This window comes from Rhagoletis zephyria, unplaced genomic scaffold (genome assembly GCF_001687245.7).
Source record: "Rhagoletis zephyria isolate East Lansing unplaced genomic scaffold, Rhagoletis_zephyria_1.1 Rzeph_scaffold_00518, whole genome shotgun sequence".
Lineage (NCBI taxonomy): Eukaryota > Metazoa > Arthropoda > Insecta > Diptera > Tephritidae > Rhagoletis > Rhagoletis zephyria.
This window is the reverse complement of record NW_016157602.1, coordinates 84,894-107,632: the sequence shown is the minus strand read 5'-3', so window position 1 is coordinate 107,632 and position 22,739 is coordinate 84,894. Positions and strand designations below refer to the sequence as shown.

Sequence of the window (22,739 nt, the reverse complement as noted above, 5' to 3'; positions counted from 1 at the left end):
AAGGAGAATAGGAGTGATAAATGTACGCTAATTTCCGAATTTTACAAAAAAATAATGTGTAGATCCTTGATTACAAGTGTGTGGAATTTTTTTTGGATCGGGCCACCCCTTTGGACGGAATAGCCCGAAATAGTTGGGGGCGCTACTAAACCCCACCCCATGATTTGACTCTTGGCAAATAAATATTATTCTTTAATAGTTGGAGGAATTAAATCACAAATAAATTGTTTTTTTTTTTGTCCAACGAATCAAATCACAAATAGATTTTTTTTATTAATTGGTCGATGAATCAAAGCAAAAATCAAATAGATATCTTAATTAAAAGTGGATTTAAAACCGAAAAGGTTTTTAAATTAAGCAACCCTGAGATGTGATGCAGCTATAACCTCTCCCGATTAGAGTTTTCCCTCTATTCTAAGAGAGTCACAAAACTTAGCTCATCACTGTTGTGATTTCTAGTGCGCCGAGAAATGATTCACAAAAAATTCGATTTTAAGTACTAGAAAAATACACAAAAATCTAAACATTTGTATTGTAGCGGCATATTTTTTGCAGCGGAAAGCTTTCAGGCGCAATAGAAATCACAGCAGTGATGAACTAAAGTTTGTGACTTTGCTAGAATACGGCTGTTTGTGGCGTTTTCCATTTTTTTCAAAAGGGGCATAAAGGTCAATAACATTTTTGAAATAAAAAATAATAATTTCTGTTAAAAATAATTAGTTAGAACTCACTACATAATACAATTATCATTATCAAGTTATAAAATAAAAATCGATTAATTGTTGATTTAACGAATAAAAGTTGGAAAACTTAATATGAATATATTGAAAATAAGCAACTACTACAAATAAAATATAGACAAAAAATGTTGTATTTATAAACGTTTCTACAAAGCAACTTAAAAATCCTCAAAGAAGAGAAATTACCTGTTCATCATGTAATATCTAAAACATTCAACAATTTTTGGTCTACAAAGTTTTCGGATGTGTTTAAAAAATTAAAAATAATTAGCGTTTGTTTTAAAAAATATCTTCTCGATTTTCAGGCTTGCTGGGTATAACTTGTACTGTAAAAGAAAAAGTTCAAGAAAAATGAAGCGATTTGTGAATAAAACTAAAGTAATATGATTTAATTCTAATGAAAATGTATTAAAAATAGTGCAGTTCTTAGTTGAGCAATAAATCTCCCCATATCTGAAGTTCAATGGAAAAGTCTACCGAAGTCTGTGAAAGCTAAGCAACACATCGACGCCTCCGAACCATACCAGTATGCTAAAGGCCGGTTATCACTACTTGCCGGTTAAACATCATTATCGACGTTTTCGACATCATGCATGTAACATGTGATCGATAAAGCAGTCGTTGTATTTAACCGGAGCTTCTACCTCCGATTAGTGCTAAGTCTGACTAAGTCCAAGAGCCGGTTACTCAATGTCTGGTTAACACTATTCTGCGGTTAAACATCGTTATCGACGTCTTCGACTCTACAACAACAGGGGGTCATAACGTCGACAACTATGTTGAACCGGAGATTAGTGTTAACCCGACATGGAGTAATTGGGCCTAAGTTGACTTAGCATGGTATGGTTTATAGCCCAATTATGCATACTTAGCTTTGCATGAGAGTTGTCACATAAGAATATACCTAACGCATAGCTCTTAACATGTAGAATTCTGTTGGGTTTTGATTTTTAGGTAAAAATGGTATAGCAGTGCAAGTATGCATAACTGGGCTATTAGAGGCGTTCTAACATACATATCATACGCACGGCAGTGCGCGCGAGTGACGAAAGCAGCCAGAGTAGCATGCTGAAATGACTCGCTTATATATACACGAGATTTGGACGTTTTTATCCAGACGTCCAATCGACATGTTTGAGGTATCGAAGAAAGGTTTTGCAGAGTGTGTCCAGAAAATGTATTCAACGATTATCCGAATTCTTAAAAATTAGGCTAAAGTGTTGCGAAACAAAAAAACGTTTTTTTTTTCTTTTGCCGGTTTAACGGGGTATGAGGGTACACCCAACATATTTAGTGTTATTATATAGGTCAATACCTTTCCAACGATACCTTATATATTGAGTTCCGGCTATTAGTTGGGAAGATATGGAGCTAAATTGATTTTGGTTCGTGTCTCCACTACAAGATGCTTTGCGATGTGCGTCTGTACGTACCTTCATTTATTTTCAAACTTTCAGGAATTAAAGCACCAAAAAAACTAGGAAGGTTTTGTTCCAGGATGCTTCGATTCGTATGCCTTTGTGGGCGTGGCTGGTGCCTGAAATTCGAAAAAAGGCAGTTTTTTTAACTATCACTGAGGCCGCACTACTTATTCCTTATCAGTGGAAGGGCATTAGAAGAAGCTATCTAACACTGTCTTTTGCGTTTATGAAATATAAATATGTCACAACGATATCGGATAAAATCTAAAAATCGGGCTGCTGAAAATATAGGCTTCGAAAATTTTCTCAAAAACTGGTCAGTCGATTTTATTCTAAGTTTCCTCAAGTCTAACCCAAAACCTTAGCTTTCATTTCGTATAAAGGCTATACCTGGGAAAGCTCTTGTTGTGGGGATATTACGATTTAAATTGAAAAAATATCGCTCAAAATAGCGAGAAATAATATTCGTCTAATTTGGTCACTTTAAGTTAAAACGTAACATACCCAATTTCCCACAAAAAACTGTGCATTCCCCGATGCAACCTAAACTGAAATTCCCTGCAAATCGAGGGATTTCCCGCGAGTTGACTTCCCTGCACGCAAGGCCGGCCGTAAGATTTCTCTTTTGGAGGGTTTTATGTAAAGTCGGCATAAAGTTTCCATCAACTCTAGATTTTGGGAAAAAACGTCAAAAAATCGCTTTTTTTTAATATTTTAGAAGCTCTAGCAAAGTAACAAAAGGTGATAGAACCTTCCAGGCTTAAATTAAAGCTAGAACTCTCGAATGATATCTCTGAAAATACCATTCCTGCACATTGACTTGATGGTCACTTAGTCATTTGTTCTCTTCTTCTTCTTTTTTGGCGCTGTAACCGCCTAAGCGATTTTGGCCGAGTTCAGCAAAGCACGCCAGTCGTTTCTCCTCTGTGCCAACTGACGCCAATTGGAAACGCCAAGTGAAGCCAAGTCCTTCTCCACCTGATCTTTCCATCGCAGTGGGGGCCTCCCTCTTCCTCTGCTACCACCAGCGGGTTCCGAGTTGAATACTTTCAGAGCTGGAGCGTCGGTGTCCATTCGAACGACATGACCAAGCCAGCGGAGCCGCTGTATTTTAATTCGCTGCACTATGTCCATATCGTTGTAAAGCTCATACAGCTCATCGTTCCATCGTCTGCGGTACTCGCCGTCGCCAACGCGTAAAGGCCCGTAAATCTTCCGCAAAATCTTTCTCTCAAACACTCCAAGAGCCGCCTCATCGGATGTTGTCATTGTCCATGCTTCTGCGCCATATACCAGCACGGGCATGATGAGTGACTTATAGAGCGTGGTTTTCGTACGTCGAGAGAGGACTTTACTCCTGAATTGCCTACTCAGTCCAAAGTAGCACTTGTTGGCAAGAGTGATTCTACGTTGGATTTCAATGCTGACATTATTATCGGTGTTAATGCTGGTTCCCAAGTAAACGAAATTCTCTACTTTCTCGAAATTGTAACTGTCAACAGTGACGTGGGTGCCAAGGCGCGAATGTGCTGACTGTTTGTTTGATGACAGGAGATACTTCGTCTTGTCCTCGTTTACCACCAGACCCATGCGCTTTGCTTCCCTATCCAACTTGGAAAAGGCAGAACAGACTTCGCGGTTTTTGTTACCGATGATGTCGATGTCATCGGCATAAGCCAGCAATTGCACGCTCTTGTAGTAAATTGTTCCTGAGCGGTTCAGTTCTGCAGCTCTTATTATCTTCTCCAACATCAGATTAAAGAAGTCACATGAAAGGGAGTCGCCCTGTCTGAAACCCCGTTTTGTGGCGAACGGCTCGGAGAGGTCTTTTCCAATTCTGACGGAGCTGGTGGTATTGCTCAACGTCATTTTACACAGCCGTATGAGTTTTGAGGGGATGCCAAATTCAGACATAGCGGCGTATAGGCAACTCCTTTTAGTGCTGTCAAAAGCGGCTTTAAAGTCGACAAATAGGTGGTGAGTGTCGATCCTTTTCTCGCGGGTCTTTTCCAAGATTTGGCGTATTGTGAATACCTGGTCTATGGTGGATTTGCCAGGTCTAAAGCCACACTGATAAGGCCCAATCAGTTCATTGACGGTGGGCTTCAGTCTTTCACACAATACGCTCGATAAGACCTTGTAACCTATGCTTAGAAGGCTGATCCCGCGGTAGTTGGCGCGAATGGCGGGGTCACCTTTCTTGTGGATTGGGCAGAGCACACTTAAATTCCAGTCGTCGGGCATGCGTTCATCTGACCATATTCTGCACAAGAGTTGATGCATGCACCTTATCAACTCCTCGCCGCCGTACTTGAATAGCTCAGCTGGCAGGCTGTCAGCTCCAGCGGCTTTGTTGTTTTTCAGCCGCGTTATTGCTATACGTACCTCGTCATAGTCAGGCGGTGGAACGTCGACTCCGTCATCATCGACTGCGGGCTCGGGTTCTTCTTCTCCACAACTTTCCGTGCTGCTACCATTTAGTAGGGCGGAAAAGTGTTCCCTCCATAATTTAAGTACGCTCTGGACATCAGTTACTAGGTCGCCATTATTGTTCTTACAGGAGTGCGCCCCGGTCTTTAAACCTTCCGTAAGTCGCCTAACTCTCTGGTAAAATTTTCGGGCATTCCTCCTGTCGGCCAGCATTTCAAGCTCTTCGCACTCACGTATTTCTGCCTCTCTCTTCTTGTTGCGGCAAATACGTCTCGCTTCCCTCTTCAGATCCCTATAGCGGTCCCACATAGCGCGCGTTGCGCCCGATCGCAGCGTGGCCCTGTAGGCGGCATCTTTTTTCTCTGCAGCTTCCTGACATTCCTCATCGTACCAGTTGTTCTTTCGGGCTCGCTGAAATCCGACTACTTCTTCGGCGGCGGTACTTAATGAGCGGGAAATGTGGTTCCACTGCTCGCATATGTCGGTTTGTTGAAGAGTGCTCTCTGAGAGCAGGTGTGAGAGTCGAGTAGCGAAAGCGCTGGCTGTCTGTTGTGATTGCAGCTTTTCGACGTTAAGCTTTCCTTGCATATTTGGGCGCACATTTTTTGCTGCACAGAGGCGGGTGCGTATCTTGGCTGCAACAAGATAGTGGTCCGAGTCGATGTTTGGGCCTCGGAGTGTGCGTACGTCTAAAACACTGGAAGCGTGCCTTCCGTCTATCACAACATGATCGATTTGGTTTCTCGTTTTTCGATCCGGAGACAGCCAGGTAGCTTGATGGATCTTTTTATGCTTGAACCTAGTACTGCATACTACCATGTTTCGGGCCCCGGCGAAGTCGATCAGCCTCAATCCGTTGTCGGACGTTTCGTCGTGGAGGCTGAATTTTCCGACGGTGGTTCCAAAGATCCCTTCTTTGCCCACCCTGGCATTGAAGTCGCCAAGCACGATTTTGATATCATGACGGGGGCAGCGCTCGTACGTGCGCTCCAAGCGCTCATAGCAAAGATCCTTGGATGCCTCATCCTTCTCTTCCGTCGGGGCATGGGCGCAGATGAGCGAGATGTTGAAGAATCTCGCTTTGATGCGGATTGTGGCTAGACGCTCGTCCACCGGGGTGAACGACAGTACTCGGCGACGGAGTCTCTCTCCCACCACAAATCCAACTCCGAATTTGCGCTCCTTTACATGGCAGCTGTAGTAGATGTCGCAAGGCCCCAGACATTGTTTGCCTTGCCCCGTACAACGCATTTCTTGGATGGCGGTGATGTCAGCTTTTGTCCTTACGAGGACATCAACCAGCCGGGCAGAGGCACCTTCCCCATTAAGGGTCCGGACATTCCAGGAGCATGCCCTCAAATCGAAGTCCTTTAAACGTTTGCCGTGGTCGTCATCATAAGGGGGGGTCTCATCCGAGGCTTTGCCTTGCTTCTTCACTGGAAGTGGTTTCATTTGTTATATACCATTATTTCTTTTTATTCTATGTTAGAAAAATGTAGAACAAGTTGAATAAAATTTTTTAACGTGTCATTGACATTGGTTATGGTGGTACACCAACTTTCTCATGATTCCAGAAAAATATAAAAATAATAAAATATTATAAAATTGTTAGTACCAATAGCTGACACTATCGAAACATTACCCGCAATTGGATATTGAAAATTGGCTTTCTGATTTTGATTTGAAAAAAGATTTAAAATGCACGTTTGCATACTTCATAAACCCGTTTTTACTTAACATAATTGAGGATGAATTTATAATATCCTTTTTAAGAAAAGCAAGGGAGGATTGGAGTTTTTGGAATTAAAAGAAGATAAGGCACTGGAAATGCAACACAACGTTTTGCCTTTGCTTGAATTCCGGCAACAAGTACCACATTTAAAATATCCGCTGTTGAAAACATCTGCGTGCCGTTATTTTCAATTTTTGGTACAACGTATAATTGTGAGTCTTTGTATTCTACAATGAAATTCATAAAGTCAAAATACCGTTCACAATTAGAGCCAATTTACACGACGACTTTTCACCCTGCGTTTTTGGCACGTTCCCTTTTAAAAAAGTCTTCGAAAATCCTCGTGCATCTACACGATGACTTTTTCTTTGCGGCGTTTCTTGCATATTTTTGACATTTAAGCGTAAAATTTTCTTTGGTCAACTCTTTCGTTCTCATTTTTAAAGCGGAGCGAATCGCGAACTCAAAGCAAAAATACGAAAAAGTGAACTCGATAAAAGCGAAAAGTCAAAAAACCCCTCGATTTCGCTCACCGTGCGTGCTTGCCTACCCCGCTGACTTCGCTACACTTCTTGCCTACAACCTCGACACGCATGACTTTCACCCAGGGTGAAAAGTCATCGTGTAAATTGGCTCTTAGTTGCATTCGCGTACCTGATAATTATTGAAAGTTATAAAAACTATCAGCTTTTTGTGTTCGCGTACGCGAAAAACTTGCAAAGTAGGGGAAATTGAGAGAGCAAAATGACATTTAATTTTGAGGGAAAGCTGCTAGTTTCTGCTGGAAAAATTTCTGCCAACAGCAATTTGCCAATAAGAAAACAGCAGATCAAAAACAGCTCGTTAGAATTTACGCAAATCCCTAAATTGAATTTGATGGTTTGGAAGTTAAAATAGTAAAATGCGACTAGTTAAACTTGTAAGAAGTAAGTAATTATTCGTTTAGTTAGTGAACTGTGTCAGGATAAGACTTCGGGATTTGTTTTCTTACGTTTTCAATTTTATACCTTTGAATGTAAACAAAATTTTTATTAGCTGTTGCTTGCAAGTTTCTGTATATTTTCTGTTCGCGTACTATTTTGGATATTTTCTCTTGTGAGAGAACAGATGACATTTCGACGGAATTTCGCTGTTGGACATTTTAAACGAACGTATGTACCTATTGACTAACCAACATTTAAAAGAACTGTTTCGAACGGCTTTAACTGACGTAAATCTAGATTTTGAGAATTTGGCCAAAGAGATCTTTTGAATTTTCTTTAATATCTATCTTACGTACATTAGAATGTCGGCCGCTGTGGTGTAGTGGTAAGCAGTGCGCGCTTCCACTCCACAGCACCTGGGTTCAAACCCTGGTCAAAGGAACATCGCAAAAAATATAGAAAAAAAGTTTTTTCTTAACAGCGGTCGTCCCTCGGCAGGCAATGGCAAACCTCCGAGTGTATTTAGTGTAGAGGACAACCAGCTTATGCTAATTAAAAAGGCTAAAAGGGCGAGTGAAGCATGGGAAATTTTGCGTAATCAACATGAAAAGGACACTCTGGGGAGTAGTGTGAGGATAATGAGAAGAATCTGCGGAATGAGATTTATAGACGGAATGAATATCAGTGAGCACATAATGGAAATGAAGATCTTGTTTGAAAAATTGGAAGCATTTGGAGAGAATTTTTCAGAGCGATGGTTGGTTGCTATGCTTTTAAGTAGCTTACCGACATCGTTTGACACGTTGGTACAGCCCTGGAAGCAAGCAAAATGGCGGATCTTACCTTAAAAGTTGTAGAGGCAAGTCTGGTTGAAGAATGTGCGCGGAAAGAGACCACAGTGGATACGGCGTTGAAAACTAGCAAGGACGAAAATAACGTAGCAAAATTTGTGAAGCGGTGCCATTTCTGTAAGGCTTAAGGACACTTGAAGAAGCACTGCTGGAAATTCAAGAAAGCGAAGGATGGTAACAGTGTTAACGAGGTTAAAAATGATGATCAGGTCAAAGGCGACTATTGTTTTCCTTTTTCGAATGATCTGAAATCGTGGGTTATCGATTCTGGAGCAACATGTCATATTAGTTCAACGAAGGACGATTTCAAAACTCTTGACATGTCAGTGCGTGAAAAAGTCACTGTGGCGAAAGGTCAAAAGGTCACTTCTAGCGGAAAAGGTATTTGTACAATTACAGTTTTAAATAGAAAAGGCGAGAAAAGTACAGTGAAGGTGGAAGATGTACTTTACATTTCTTCATTCCAGGGAAAACTTTTGTCAGCCAGCAGATTTTTGAAAAAGGGTTTAGTGGTACTATTTAAGGAGTCATCATGTAGTATTCAGACCAAAAATGGTAAAGAAGTTGCTACAGCTGATGTTTGTGATGGACTTTTCGGTTGAAGCAGCATGATGGAGAAGCGGCTATGCAGATCAAAAGTTGTAGGCTGCAGAATTGTCAACATTACTGGCACAAGGTATTTGGTCATCGTGATGTCAACGCAATTAAGCTTATGCAGAACAAAGACATGGAAAGCGATCTCAAATTAGTAAATTGCGGAATACAGAAAATTTGCGAAACTTGTGTGCAAAATAAACTGGCAAGGATAGGGATGCCAAAATCAGCACATATGAGTCGCGGGCGACTGCGCGTGCAAAGCTTTGCACAGCGGTGCTGGGCAAGCGCGGAAGCAAAAAGTTGTCGGAAGGGGAAAATGAAGTCAACAGAATAGTGAGATTGTATGTGTGACAGTGATGGAAAATGAGTGTGCATTGTGCCATTTTCGGCCCTTTCGGAAGCAGCCGGCACCTTCAGCACAATCGATTGATTTTCGGCACTATTTTTGCGTAACTCAATGCAACTAATAAATATTTCTTTCGGATCCGCAATTAAAAATATTTTTTTTACATTTAATCGTATGTGCTTAAACTGATAAATGAGATAAACATAGACACGCAAGCAGAACAATCTCGCTTCCACATTCTGCATATGCGCTTAACATATTTGTTTAAACAAATTTGTCGAAATATCATCTCTAAAGCAAATATTAAATATCATTTAATATATACTTTAGATTTAAATAATCATTTTTAGTGGTGGGCGAGTCCGAGATGTTTAAATGATCGAGATAGTACATTCAATTCGCGTAGATTTTTGAGAACTTTTTTCGTTGAAGGTGTTGCACTTTTTTTCCATACTGAAATTTGTGTACATCATTTATCATTGTCTAAGAAAAACTATAAAATAAAGCTTAATTTAAAATATTGGAATAAAAAACAACGACGCTACACGCGATTTCATCCATTTAATATAAAATGCGAACGTTCGTTATATGGAAGAATGTGCGTTACACCGCAAACAGAAAAATTCAAAAAATCAATGGTATTTTCTAAACACTTCAAACTTGCACTTATTATACTAGAATGAATGGGCTACAAAATTGTAAACCCAAAACATGTCTACAAATTCTGAACAAAAACTGTGAAAATTTGATGAAACTTTGTTGATTTTTTCATTCTTTCAAGTTTCGATTTATTTACATGGTTTTTGTTTGATAATGAGCTACAATTTTATAAAAAAAAAATAATTAAAATTATTTAAAAAAATAAAATAAATACCGGGTGACCGTGTAATTTTGTCAAAGATGAAGACAATGATGATAAAACATTAATACACTATATAGGTCAGTTCATATTAATGAACATAAAATGAGATCGCTATCGGTAAAATGGAAATCCTCAAGGGAAATTTATAATTTCAACGCATGGAATTTACATAAATTTTTTTACTTTCAACCCCCGAATTGCTCAATTACTTCTATTTCTGCAAGATCGCCATTAGGTAAATTTGCATTTCCAAAGATTTTTTTCAAAATAAATAGCGATGAGGGATATTTCACCCGCCGGTGATAAGAAATCGCAATCACCATATCGCACATCACTAATATTACTGTTCACAATCACGTTTACATTCAAAAATACAATTCATAATTTCGTTTTGTAGCAAATATGAAATATAGGTATATCCATTTACTTAAATGTAAACGGATGAAGAATCAAAGTGCTAGAAGAGATTTGACCGTTTGGTACAAAAAGTATTTTTGATGTTGAAATTGTACTTAAAATCGGCAAATTGTACTTTTGTACATTTTAAAATTAATTGTACTGAAAAAAGTACAATTGTACTTAAAATATCAACACTGTTTCACTGGCGCTGTACTTGCTGCAGCGATGCCAGATTTGAGCGTACCCAATTTTTAACCGATAATAACTCATGCGAGGGATTTGGGTATTGGGCATTTTACAAGCCTATTAGGAAGTATACATATCTGTGTTCGTATAGAATAGTAGCTTATGTCGGAAGACTGGCTTTAGTATAATGAACCATTCGCAGCATACGATTGCGAAAGACTCACTGGCGCCGAGTCGTTGAAGAACTCTTGGAAAATAAACGTAAAAGACGGTAATGTTAATGGCGATGCTAGCAAGTCAATATTCGTATAAAGTTTCATAAAAAAATTCCTTGTGGTTTAAAGAATATAGGAAATGGTACATTTTACTAAAGCCAGCCTCCCTACATAAGCTACTATTTCATACGAACACAAATATATTCGTCTACAAATAATGTTGATTATTTTAATTAAGTCCTAAGATAAGTTTGTGAATCTTATCAGTGTTCTATGTAAGAACCAAAAATCAATACCCTCGCCAATTAGAACTTTTGCTTTAAAAGAAAAATATACATAGCGCATTTACTCAATACTTGGTCTGGCATCACTGTTTGAGCATTGATGTGCTCAGCTCACTGTTGCCAAGGTCGTGCATTTTGCACTAAATTTAGGGCTTTTGGGAAACCAAAAAGCCAAAATAATTGGAATTCAATGCTTGGTGCGGTATTTAGTGATGCTTTTTTAATTTAAGCACACCGAATGCATAGGTACATATGTATGTATGTATACACTATACACTAATATTCTACATTAAGATGGAATTTATTTACTGAATAAAATGTGAGGAATAGGTAAATTAAATATGTTTTGCGTTGTTATAAATGTATTGAAATTAATTTATTAATAAAAACGTGAGGAAATGGATATGTATATACACTTTTTACTGAATCAAAAAATTATTAAACATGATAATAAAAACTTGGCACTTTTGTTTTGGAAAAATTGGCTTTTTCTGGTGGCCTGATGCCACACCTATGGTGACAGACGCCTCATCATCAAGCTGCTTCCAAGCTGCATCCGGCTCCTTCGGCAACGGCTCTGCAACACATTTCCAGGTACCTTCTTTCCGCAAGATCAATTCCAGTTTATATTTCCAAAGATGGTAATTGTCTGCATTTAGTTTAGCGAAAGATCCTTTAATAAAATCCATCAAGCAACGGCCCATAACCTATTGCAAGAGGTGATACGCAGTGGACTTTATATAAAAACAGGAACAGTTCTTTATTGAATGGAAATTTACATCTTAATGAAAAATTATTTTCTCCAATTGAAAGACTACTGATAGTTCAATAAAAGCTTCTTTGTGTAGATCGAACCATAACTAGAAAAGTATAAATATTACAAGTACATTGAAATTGATAAGTATATCCAACAGATATTGCTATATTTGTATCTGATTTGCAACGTGGTGCCAAAGTACAATATGAGTCCAGAATTTTCAACATTATGAGGCTAATTTCACCATTTAACAAAAGAGAAATTAGTAAAACATTTGAAACTGTACGCAAATTTTGAAACCTCTGCGATTATTTCCTACTTTTTAAAATCCGCGCAGTACTTTTCATTCCCTGCGTATGGGCAACCATACAAAATTAAAGCGTGAAATTGAGAAATCGCTGCGTCGTATTACATACAAACAGTAGCTACCCGTGACGCTGTGCGTCGTTGTTATTGGTTTTACTCAATAGGCCGTCTGTTGCCTGCATTATCTTCACAATTTCCACTCCATTTGTCACAGTGAACCAGTACAATGCTTTCTAGATAGTATATAAAAATGAGTGATAATTACCAAATTTATAGTGGCGGCTACCGCTACATGAATGTATACATTTTTATAAGTACTAGTTAAAATGATGATAGCGCATTGTTAAATTTGTTGAGTAGTCCTGCCAACGTAGTGATTTAATAAATCTTTATTGGACCAAAAAGTAGTGGGTGCGCACTGTGGCCAATGGTAATCATCTATTACCACCTCTGTATGGTTGTCAGCCATGCAGAATCCACAAAAAACTCCGGAAGCATTGTCCGGAGAATGCATCAGAACAGTCCGAGCATACTTTGAATTGCCATCAAATTATAGCATGCATTTAAGTGCTCGGTGTAAGTAGTCGCGCCTAAACACAATAACTTTAATAACAGTAACCCCATTATAACCCTGGAGAAACATCTAAAGACGGTTGAGGTAACCAGGTGGTAGAGAGCTTCACACCGACAAGTTAGAAGGTGGGGAGACTAGTTAATTTTTCCCACCGGCCAGAACAAAGATAACGAATTGTCAAATACCAGCACTAGTGAGTGTGCCCATATAGTTAACTTGACAAATAACCGCTACCCGCCTTGTAGGGTTAAGGGGCTAGCAATTATGTAAGGGATACCTTTTGTTTATTTTTGTAAACCGAATTTAGGAATAATATATCATCTACAATTTTGGGCGCCAAACGATTACGTTTTTCCACAATGTATTTTCGGCAAGAGATTTGGAAAATCATATGTAGCTGTGATTTTCCCACCACTTTGTTTTCAATTTCATGTTGGATATTATGTTTCAAATTTATTAATGAAATTAAATCTCGCCCATCTATTTCACATATTTTGCGAACACGTGTCATTGAGGGATAAACGTAGTTAAGTGTAATATATTGAGTGCATTGCAATTTGTTTGAAATAATTTAAAAGCACTAACACATTTTCCCTAATTCTCTAAAAAATGCTGAAATTTATATTGGCTATTTTGTCAATATCAGACTTTTCTGTTAATATCTCTTTGATTTTTAGCCAATTATCATGGATAGACATGAATATATGTAAATAGCTATTCCAACGCGTCGCTTCTTTCTTCTTTTTTTGGCGCTGTAACCGCCTAAGCGATTTTGGCCGAGTTCAGCAAAGTACGCCAGTCGTTTCTCCTCTGTGCCAACTGACGCCAATTGGAAACGCCAAGTGAAGCCAAGTCCTTCTCCACCTGATCTTTCCATCGCAGTGGGGGCCTCCCTCTTCCTCTGCTACCACCAGCGGGTTCCGAGTTGAATACTTTCAGAGCTGGAGCGTCGGTGTCCAGCGGAGCCTATGTATTTTAATTCGCTGTACTATGTCCATATCGTTGTAAAGCTCATACAGCTCATCGTTCCATCGTCTGCGGTACTCGCCGCACAGTGTATAAATTCCATATTCTAGAAAAGATTAATTCCATAATTATATGTCACCATATTTAAAAAAAAACGTCAAGAAATGCCTGATAAAGACGAAACAATAACAACTAAAAAATTTAAATCTAAGTGTATGGCGGGACGGGGTTTGATTTGGAAAATTACCGAGCGCAATAATATTTAAACTTGTATATTTCAAACTGAATCTCAATGTTTATTTTGTCGGTGTTATGTGATTTATGCAACAATTACTAAAATACGATTTTGGTCTTATTTGCTTGGGTATGTTCTTTTTAATAAATATAAATTTTTGGGATTTTAGTAAACTAGGACTGAGTATTTCATGTTAAAGTAAAACGATGTTAACTTAAATTAATTTTTAGCAATTTATTAATTTCATTAGGCCCGCAAACTCGTTATCCGCCACTATTCGATAAAGTTTGTATCTCAGTTTATTTGCCACTCCTCTTAGATTTTAAACAACATAATTTTAGCTGCTGGAAAGTGCAGGTTTTGATGAAATTTTCTTTTTTCTGGCCTACTGGGAATTTCATTTTCTTCGGGTAATTCATTTGCATTTTATCTCGACCGCGACAAATTTTTATATTTTCGCTTTGAATAGAAAAAGCCAGATTCATTACCTTTCCAATGGCATCCCATTTTTGTAAATAGAGTAAGAAATATTGAACTTTTAACGGAATTTTGTTGACCCAACTTGACTTTTTTTATCGATATTTTCCACGCCCATAATTAAATAAAAAATATATATATTTTTAAGTCCATTTCTGTCAGTTTATAAATCCTTGTTATAGGGAAATTCTAAATATCAATTTTGGGCATTTTAGCCTTTGTAGCTCGTTAAATATTTCAGTTTTTGCATTTCTAAAAATTGCAGTTATATAATGGGGTGGCGTGACAGTAACTATAAATTACCAATTTTTTGTAAAAAGCTTCGCCTATCTTATAACGTACCTTGTGCAGAATTTCATTAACCTATATGCAATAGTTTTCGAATTACAGAATTAAAAGCAGCTATATGGGTCAAATCTTACACTGTGCGCCGTCGCCAACGCGTAAAGGCCCGTAAATCTTCCGAAAAATCTTTCTCTCAAACACTCCAAGAGCCGCCTCATCGGATGTTGTCATTGTCCATGCTTCTGCGCCATATACCAGCACGGGCATGATGAGTGACTTATAGAGCGCGGTTTTCGTACGTCGAGAGAGGACTTTACTCCTGAATTGCCTACTCAGTCCAAAGTAGCACTTGTTGGCAAGAGTGATTCTACGTTGGATTTCAATGCTGACATTATTATCGGTGTTAATGCTGGTTCCCAAGTAAACGAAATTCTCTACTTTCTCGAAATTGTAACTGTCAACAGTGACGTGGGTGCCAAGGCGCGAATGTGCTGACTGTTTGTTTGATGACAGGAGATACTTCGTCTTGTCCTCGTTTACCACCAGACCCATGCGCTTTGCTTCCCTATCCAACTTGGAAAAGGCAGAACAGACTTCGCGGTTTTTGTTACCGATGATGTCGATGTCATCGGCATAAGCCAGCAATTGCACGCTCTTGTAGTAAATTGTTCCTGAGCGGTTCAGTTCTGCAGCTCTTATTATCTTCTCCAACATCAGATTAAAGAAGTCACATGAAAGGGAGTCGCCCTGTCTGAAACCCCGTTTTGTGGCGAACGGCTCGGAGAGGTCTTTTCCAATTCTGACGGAGCTGGTGGTATTGCTCAACGTCATTTTACACAGCCGTATGAGTTTTGAGGGGATGCCAAATTCAGACATAGCGGCGTATAGGCAACTCCTTTTAGTGCTGTCAAAAGCGGCTTTAAAGTCGACAAATAGGTGGTGAGTGTCGATCCTTTTCTCGCGGGTCTTTTCCAAGATTTGGCGTATTGTGAATACCTGGTCTATGGTGGATTTGCCAGGTCTAAAGCCACACTGATAAGGCCCAATCAGTTCATTGACGGTGGGCTTCAGTCTTTCACACAATACGCTCGATAAGACCTTGTAACCTATGCTTAGAAGGCTGATCCCGCGGTAGTTGGCGCGAATGGCGGGGTCACCTTTCTTGTGGATTGGGCAGAGCACACTTAAATTCCAGTCGTCGGGCATGCGTTCATCTGACCATATTCTGCACAAGAGTTGATGCATGCACCTTATCAACTCCTCGCCGCCGTACTTGAATAGCTCAGCTGGCAGGCTGTCAGCTCCAGCGGCTTTGTTGTTTTTCAGCCGCGTTATTGCTATACGTACCTCGTCATAGTCAGGCGGTGGAACGTCGACTCCGTCATCATCGACTGCGGGCTCGGGTTCTTCTTCTCCACAACTTTCCGTGCTGCTACCATTTAGTAGGGCGGAAAAGTGTTCCCTCCATAATTTAAGTACGCTCTGGACATCAGTTACTAGGTCGCCATTATTGTTCTTACAGGAGTGCGCCCCGGTCTTTAAACCTTCCGTAAGTCGCCTAACTCTCTGGTAAAATTTTCGGGCATTCCTCCTGTCGGCCAGCATTTCAAGCTCTTCGCACTCACGTATTTCTGCCTCTCTCTTCTTGTTGCGGCAAATACGTCTCGCTTCTCTCTTCAGATCCCTATAGCGGTCCCACATAGCGCGCGTTGCGCCCGATCGCAGCGTGGCCCTGTAGGCGGCATCTTTTTTCTCTGCAGCTTCCTGACACTCCTCATCGTACCAGTTGTTCTTTCGGGCTCGCTGAAATCCGACTACTTCTTCGGCGGCGGTACTTAATGAGCGGGAAATGTGGTTCCACTGCTCGCATATGTCGGTTTGTTGAAGAGTGCTCTCTGAGAGCAGGTGTGAGAGTCGAGTAGCGAAAGCGCTGGCTGTCTGTTGTGATTGCAGCTTTTCGACGTTAAGCTTTCCTTGCATATTTGGGCGCACATTTTTTGCTGCACAGAGGCGGGGGCGTATCTTGGCTGCAACAAGATAGTGGTCCGAGTCGATGTTTGGGCCTCGGAGTGTGCGTACGTCTAAAACACTGGAAGCGTGCCTTCCGTCTATCACAACATGATCGATTTGGTTTCTCGTTTTTCGATCCGGAGACAGCCAGGTAGCTTGATGGATCTTTTTATGCTTGAACCTAGTACTGCATACTACCATGTTTCGGGCCCCGGCGAAGTCGATCAGCCTCAATCCGTTGTCGGACGTTTCGTCGTGGAGGCTGAATTTTCCGACGGTGGTTCCAAAGATCCCTTCTTTGCCCACCCTGGCATTGAAGTCGCCAAGCACGATTTTGATATCATGACGGGGGCAGCGCTCGTACGTGCGCTCCAAGCGCTCATAGAAGAGATCCTTGGATGCCTCATCCTTCTCTTCCGTCGGGGCATGGGCGCAGATGAGCGAGATGTTGAAGAATCTCGCTTTGATGCGGATTGTGGCTAGACGCTCGTCCACCGGGGTGAACGACAGTACTCGGCGACGGAGTCTCTCTCCCACCACAAATCCAACTCCGAATTTGCGCTCCTTTACATGGCAGCTGTAGTAGACGTCGCAAGGCCCCAGACATTGTTTGCCTTGCCCAGTCCAACGCATTTCTTGGATGGCGGTGATGTCAGCTTTTGTCCTTACGAGGACATCAACCAGCCGGGCAGAGGCACCTTCCCCATTAAGGGTCCGGACATTCCAGGTGCATGCCCTCAAATCGTAGTCCTTTAAACATTTGCCGTGGTCGTCATCATAAGGGGGGGTCTCATCCGAGGCTTTGCCTTGCTTCTTCACTGGAAGTGGTTTTTACGTGGCGGGTCCCAAGCCCAGCGCACAACCCATTGCTGGGACGGGGGTGGTTTCGCAACCAAATACACGTTTATATAGCGAGCCGCTTGCTCCAAGCAGACACCCGCTTGCAGCCGCACCTACTGGTGAACAGACGCTGCAGACTTCAGTGAGCCCTTAAACCGAATAAGTCAGAGTGGCCCCACCGAAGCTCCCTCTCTTTCTGCCGTGACCCAAGGCTCCACTCGGATTGGTTACCGCATCTTGCACATGGGTTGCTCACGTTGTCCAGAGTGCGCGAACGAGGACGCAAGAGTCGGGATTGAGTATAGCCATGCAACTGTAACTGCATACCCAGCGCAACGACTATACCCCATTGCACTCCTCAACGCGTCGCTTACTGTTTGTGAAATCTAGTAAATGTTGTAAGTTCTTTCTTTTAAATAGTTTATATTTTTGTTACAGTCTTCTATTAAAAGTCATTTGTTGCATTGAAAGCAACTTGCAGAATGTTAGAAAATAAATAAATCGTACTTTATTTTTAAGTCGTCATGCCGCCTCCGAACGGCCAATGAATTTTTATGAGAAGCTTTTTTATGGCGGAAATACATTCGGATGTTTGTCATTGGCTCCTGAGGGGCGACCGATGTTAGAAAAAGCATTTTTTAATTTAGATGCTTGCTGAGCATTATGTTGAGCTCCCTTACTGGGAGCATTTTGGGCTTCGTTTTGCAGGTTACGTAGGCGATTTGAGAAGATACCCTGTTCGGAGATCTGCGTTTTTGGCATGCTTGTAGCTTCATTTCCTGCCTCTAACTAACCGGCCGGCCTATTACTTTGTACGTTGCCAACAATATATCTTGCCCCGGGTGCTGCCTGCGAGCGACTAGAGAACCTTTTCGCGGCTCTGTACTTTGTTGCCTGTAGATTTTTCGGTTGCTCGCCGTCGAAATTGGTGTGTCATCAACTTAAATAAAAAAACTCGTTACTTACTGGTATAGGCAAAATTTTACCAATTACCTTCGGCAATTCTCTGAACTCCGTATACGCTATAAAAAGTTTCATCCACTGCGTATCTAAAGGGATATCAAGTGATTGAATTGATTGTTGTAAAGGCATGATTATAAATCAGGTATTTTTCTTTGAAATGCAGTTGCGAATCGATAATAGTTTCAACAATGACAAGGTTGTTAAAATATTTCAAATGCATAATACATAACAAATGTACGTGTTTACAGAATATGTCATTTTTTATTATACGTGAAAATTAAAAACGAAACAACTTATTGTTAGTTTTATTTCCAGTAAATCGGAGAATCTTAAAGTTAAGTTATTTCAAAATGGTTATTTTTTTAATAAAGCAATCGCATTTGTAGCTAGTATATTTCAGTTCGAACTGAAAAGGATTGAGCCAATAGCTTGTGTGAGCAAATCCAATTTTTGGCAGCAAATGTCAGTTACGCGGTTTTGCAGAATGACGATACGCAGTTTTGTACTTTAAACAACGATATGTATTCAAATGAGGTATGTATAAAAAATCTAACACGGAATTTTATTTTCTGCTACGCTTTGTTACGTCATTTATTCCGAAGGCTTTATTAAAACTATAAACTATGGGCCATTCCATTGTGACTAGTGGGACATTTAATTCCAGAATGTCATCAATTGTGAATTTTAACTATGTCGTCGGAACTTATACAACAGCGAAATATATTTTTTAACATAAACGATAACTAATGTATAGAATTGCTTTAACAAAAATACCAAACGATTTCTTTGTTTTATGTAACTATCATTTGAATGAATGTGACTAGTGGGACACTGAAAATAACTCTATTTTATCCCTGTGCACTCAAAAATGAATTTTAGCCAAAACACTTAATTTTTACGAACGATGTATTTGTGTTGTAAAATATGAATTATACGCTTTCGTTTTCAATAAAAATGAGGTTGGTATAATCTTCGTAGAAATATTAAAAAATATTTAAAGTTTAAAGGACATCTCCTTGTGACTGCTGTAAAGTAATTATGCATGAAATAAAAGTTTCCATTGACAAAAATTACAACTTCTTTTGATTTTTTTTAATTTTCCCACAAATTAATGAAATTTAGTCATTTAAAAAGAGGTTACTACTGAAATAGAGATAATTAGGGCATATTTAAATTTATGTTGTTTTCCTCTTTTCAATGGAATGAATGGAATTTTTTCGGTTTTTCGCCGTTTACTCCAATTTTGAGGATGTGAAACAGACCCCAGATTCGGATTAGCGGGTCGAAATATATGTCTGTAGGTGGGTCTGGTTAAAAGCATACACCATTTTTTTCGGTGTGCTATATTTGTATTTGTATTTATTAAGATATATTTGTATTTGTATTTATTTAAGAGTATGACTTTAACTATTTTATAATACATCAATAGATAGAAATTACAAAATTGAAAGCTTATTTAAAATTTGGTGCAAACTTAAGTATAACAATAAATAGTTACAACAACGATAGATACTTATAACTAATTTTAAAATTTGAGGTACATCCAAGATCAAGACGAACACAAAAAATAAGAAAACAGAAAGATCGAGAAGAGAAGACAGTTCAATCGCAATCACATTATATTTACGGTGTTAAAATAACCGTGAATTATCTTTTTGTAGCTACGCCTTGACGAAGACAAATAGGTGTTTACCAGACTTTGATGTCTACTTGACCTAGTTAATTGTAGTTTATCATAAAGAAGTTTTATATTTTATGAGCTTGAACATAAATATACAATTTCTTGCAGCAAGGTAATTAAAAATACCACATCCAAGAATTTTAGATTTCCATAAAGATATCACATATCGTTTGAGGCCATAGACGTAACGTGTAACATTGTTAAACAAACCATCAATCTTGTGAGACGAAAAAGAATTAAGTTTGCTATATACATTCTCACAGTACATAATATGAGGCACAATAAGTTGAACAGCAAGATTTCTTCTTGTCTCAAGAGGTGTAAACGAAGCTGACATTTTTAGCCTACGCAAAACAACATATACACTGCTAACAACTTTATTAAAGCCAAAGTTTTTTTTAATCTTGTCAGTAAACATTAATAAGCTATTACCAGTAGTAAGTTTCGGAATATTCTCCAAATGTACCACACAGTTACTAATGTGTAAAACACATAGGGCTTAGCAGCATTAAGACAAAGACAATTATCATTGGCCCATTTCGAAATTGCAATATGTTAATGGGCGCGTTTATAAGACGTAGAATATTTTATAATAATACTACGTTTCTAAATATGTTTTTAAGATGTTTGCTATATAATTTTACACTGTTTAATTCATTGTAACATTGCACGATTTTTTCAACACGGCGGCAGTTCAGCGTTGAATTCTAAATACTCTCGACGCAACTATCTCTATTTGTTGCAATTTCATTTGTTTACATTTATTAGCTGTTCATTTGGCAGCATATTCATCAAGCCGTTTCTAAGACGTAATTGTTGGATTCAACAGTTGCCAGCAGTTTCGTAGCAGATGAGCTACGTCTTATGAACGCGCCCATTTTAAAACATAAGTCCTCAATGAGACAAATACAATTGAATGTCATCAGCAGGGCAACCCAAAATATGCTAATAAAAACTTATTTTAAGCGCTTAAAATATGTCAATAAATTCCAAATATATGCTCCACAAAATGCTTTTAAAATCATTATAAGCCATAAGATATGCTTTTAATTTTCGTTTATGTTATGCCTTTAACTTTATCTGCAGCACCTAAAATGTTCTAAATTTCATAAAAGTGTATATACATATATATTTATGTTTAATAATTCATATTTATTTAATTTGCTTTTAAAACATANGGGTTGCCCTGCTGATGACATTCAATTGTATTTGTCTCATTGAGGACTTATGTTTTAAAATGGGCGCGTTCATAAGACGTAGCTCATCTGCTACGAAACTGCTGGCAACTGTTGAATCCAACAATTACGTCTTAGAAACGGCTTGATGAATATGCTGCCAAATGAACAGCTAATAAATGTAAACAAATGAAATTGCAACAAATAGAGATAGTTGCGTCGAGAGTATTTAGAATTCAACGCTGAACTGCCGCCGTGTTGAAAAAATCGTGCAATGTTACAATGAATTAAACAGTGTAAAATTATATAGCAAACATCTTAAAAACATATTTAGAAACGTAGTATTATTATAAAATATTCTATTTATTTTATCACATTAGTAATATAAAATATAATAAATTTCTTCGCAACTGCCACCTAACGAAGCGGCGTTAAATTTAATATAAGCGGTGTAAGTCTTTTCGATCAGCTGTTTAGGCTAAGCCCAACACGTTGAGTTCAGGTAGCGTAAACATTTTCCGCTGGCAAAAATGGCGAAAATTTGCCAGCTGTTGAGCTGAACGGAACTACTCAACTGTGCGTTTCTAAGACAAATAGCCAACGGTTGGGCAACAGCTACGTCTTATAAACGCGCCCATTAACATATTGCAATTTCGCAATGGGCCAATGATAATTGTCTTTGTCTTAATGCTGCTAAGCCCTATGTGTTTTACACATTAGTAACTGTGTGGTACATTTGGAGAATATTCCGAAACTTACTACTGGTAATAGCTTATTAATGTTTACTGACAAGATTAAAAAAAACTTTGGCTTTAATAAAGTTGTTAGCAGTGTATATGTTGTTTTGCGTAGGCTAAAAATGTCAGCTTCGTTTACACCTCTTGAGACAAGAAGAAATCTTGCTGTTCAACTTATTGTGCCTCATATTATGTACTGTGAGAATGTATATAGCAAACTTAATTCTTTTTCGTCTCACAAGATTGATGGTTTGTTTAACAATGTTACACGTTACGTCTATGGCCTCAAACGATATGTGATATCTTTATGGAAATCTAAAATTCTTGGATGTGGTATTTTTAATTACCTTGCTGCAAGAAATTGTATATTTATGTTCAAGCTCATAAAATATAAAACTTCTTTATGATAAACTACAATTAACTAGGTCAAGTAGACATCAAAGTCTGGTAAACACCTATTTGTCTTCGTCAAGGCGTAGCTACAAAAAGATAATTCACGGTTATTTTAACACCGTAAATATAATGTGATTGCGATTGAACTGTCTTCTCTTCTCGATCTTTCTGTTTTCTTATTTTTTGTGTTCGTCTTGATCTTGGATGTACCTCAAATTTTAAAATTAGTTATAAGTATCTATCGTTGTTGTAACTATTTATTGTTATACTTAAGTTTGCACCAAATTTTAAATAAGCTTTCNGCCCTTTGAGGTAAAATTTTCGAGTGCCGAAAGCTGAACTAGAAACACAAAA

At 38.8% G+C, this 22,739-nt stretch overlaps 1 protein-coding gene across 3 annotated transcripts in view; it reads right to left on the bottom strand.

Moving 5' to 3' along the window:
- bmm (brummer) overlaps positions 1–22,739 on the bottom strand; it is a 111,206-nt gene that overhangs the window by 20,102 nt on the left and 68,365 nt on the right. The window contains exons 8-9 of one of the 3 annotated variants that reach the window (XM_017612254.1): positions 18,430–18,485; positions 18,097–18,376 (exon numbers count right to left, since the gene is read on the bottom strand). The exons of 1 other annotated variant lie outside the window; for it this stretch is intronic. In XM_017612254.1, coding sequence (XP_017467743.1) covers positions 18,296–18,376; positions 18,430–18,485 — 137 coding nt within the window. In that variant the 3' untranslated portion in view covers positions 18,097–18,295. Of the gene's footprint in view, positions 1–926; positions 1,067–18,096; positions 18,377–18,429; positions 18,486–22,739 lie in introns of those variants that run through there. One more of the 3 variants, XR_001847049.1, reaches the window with a different exon arrangement.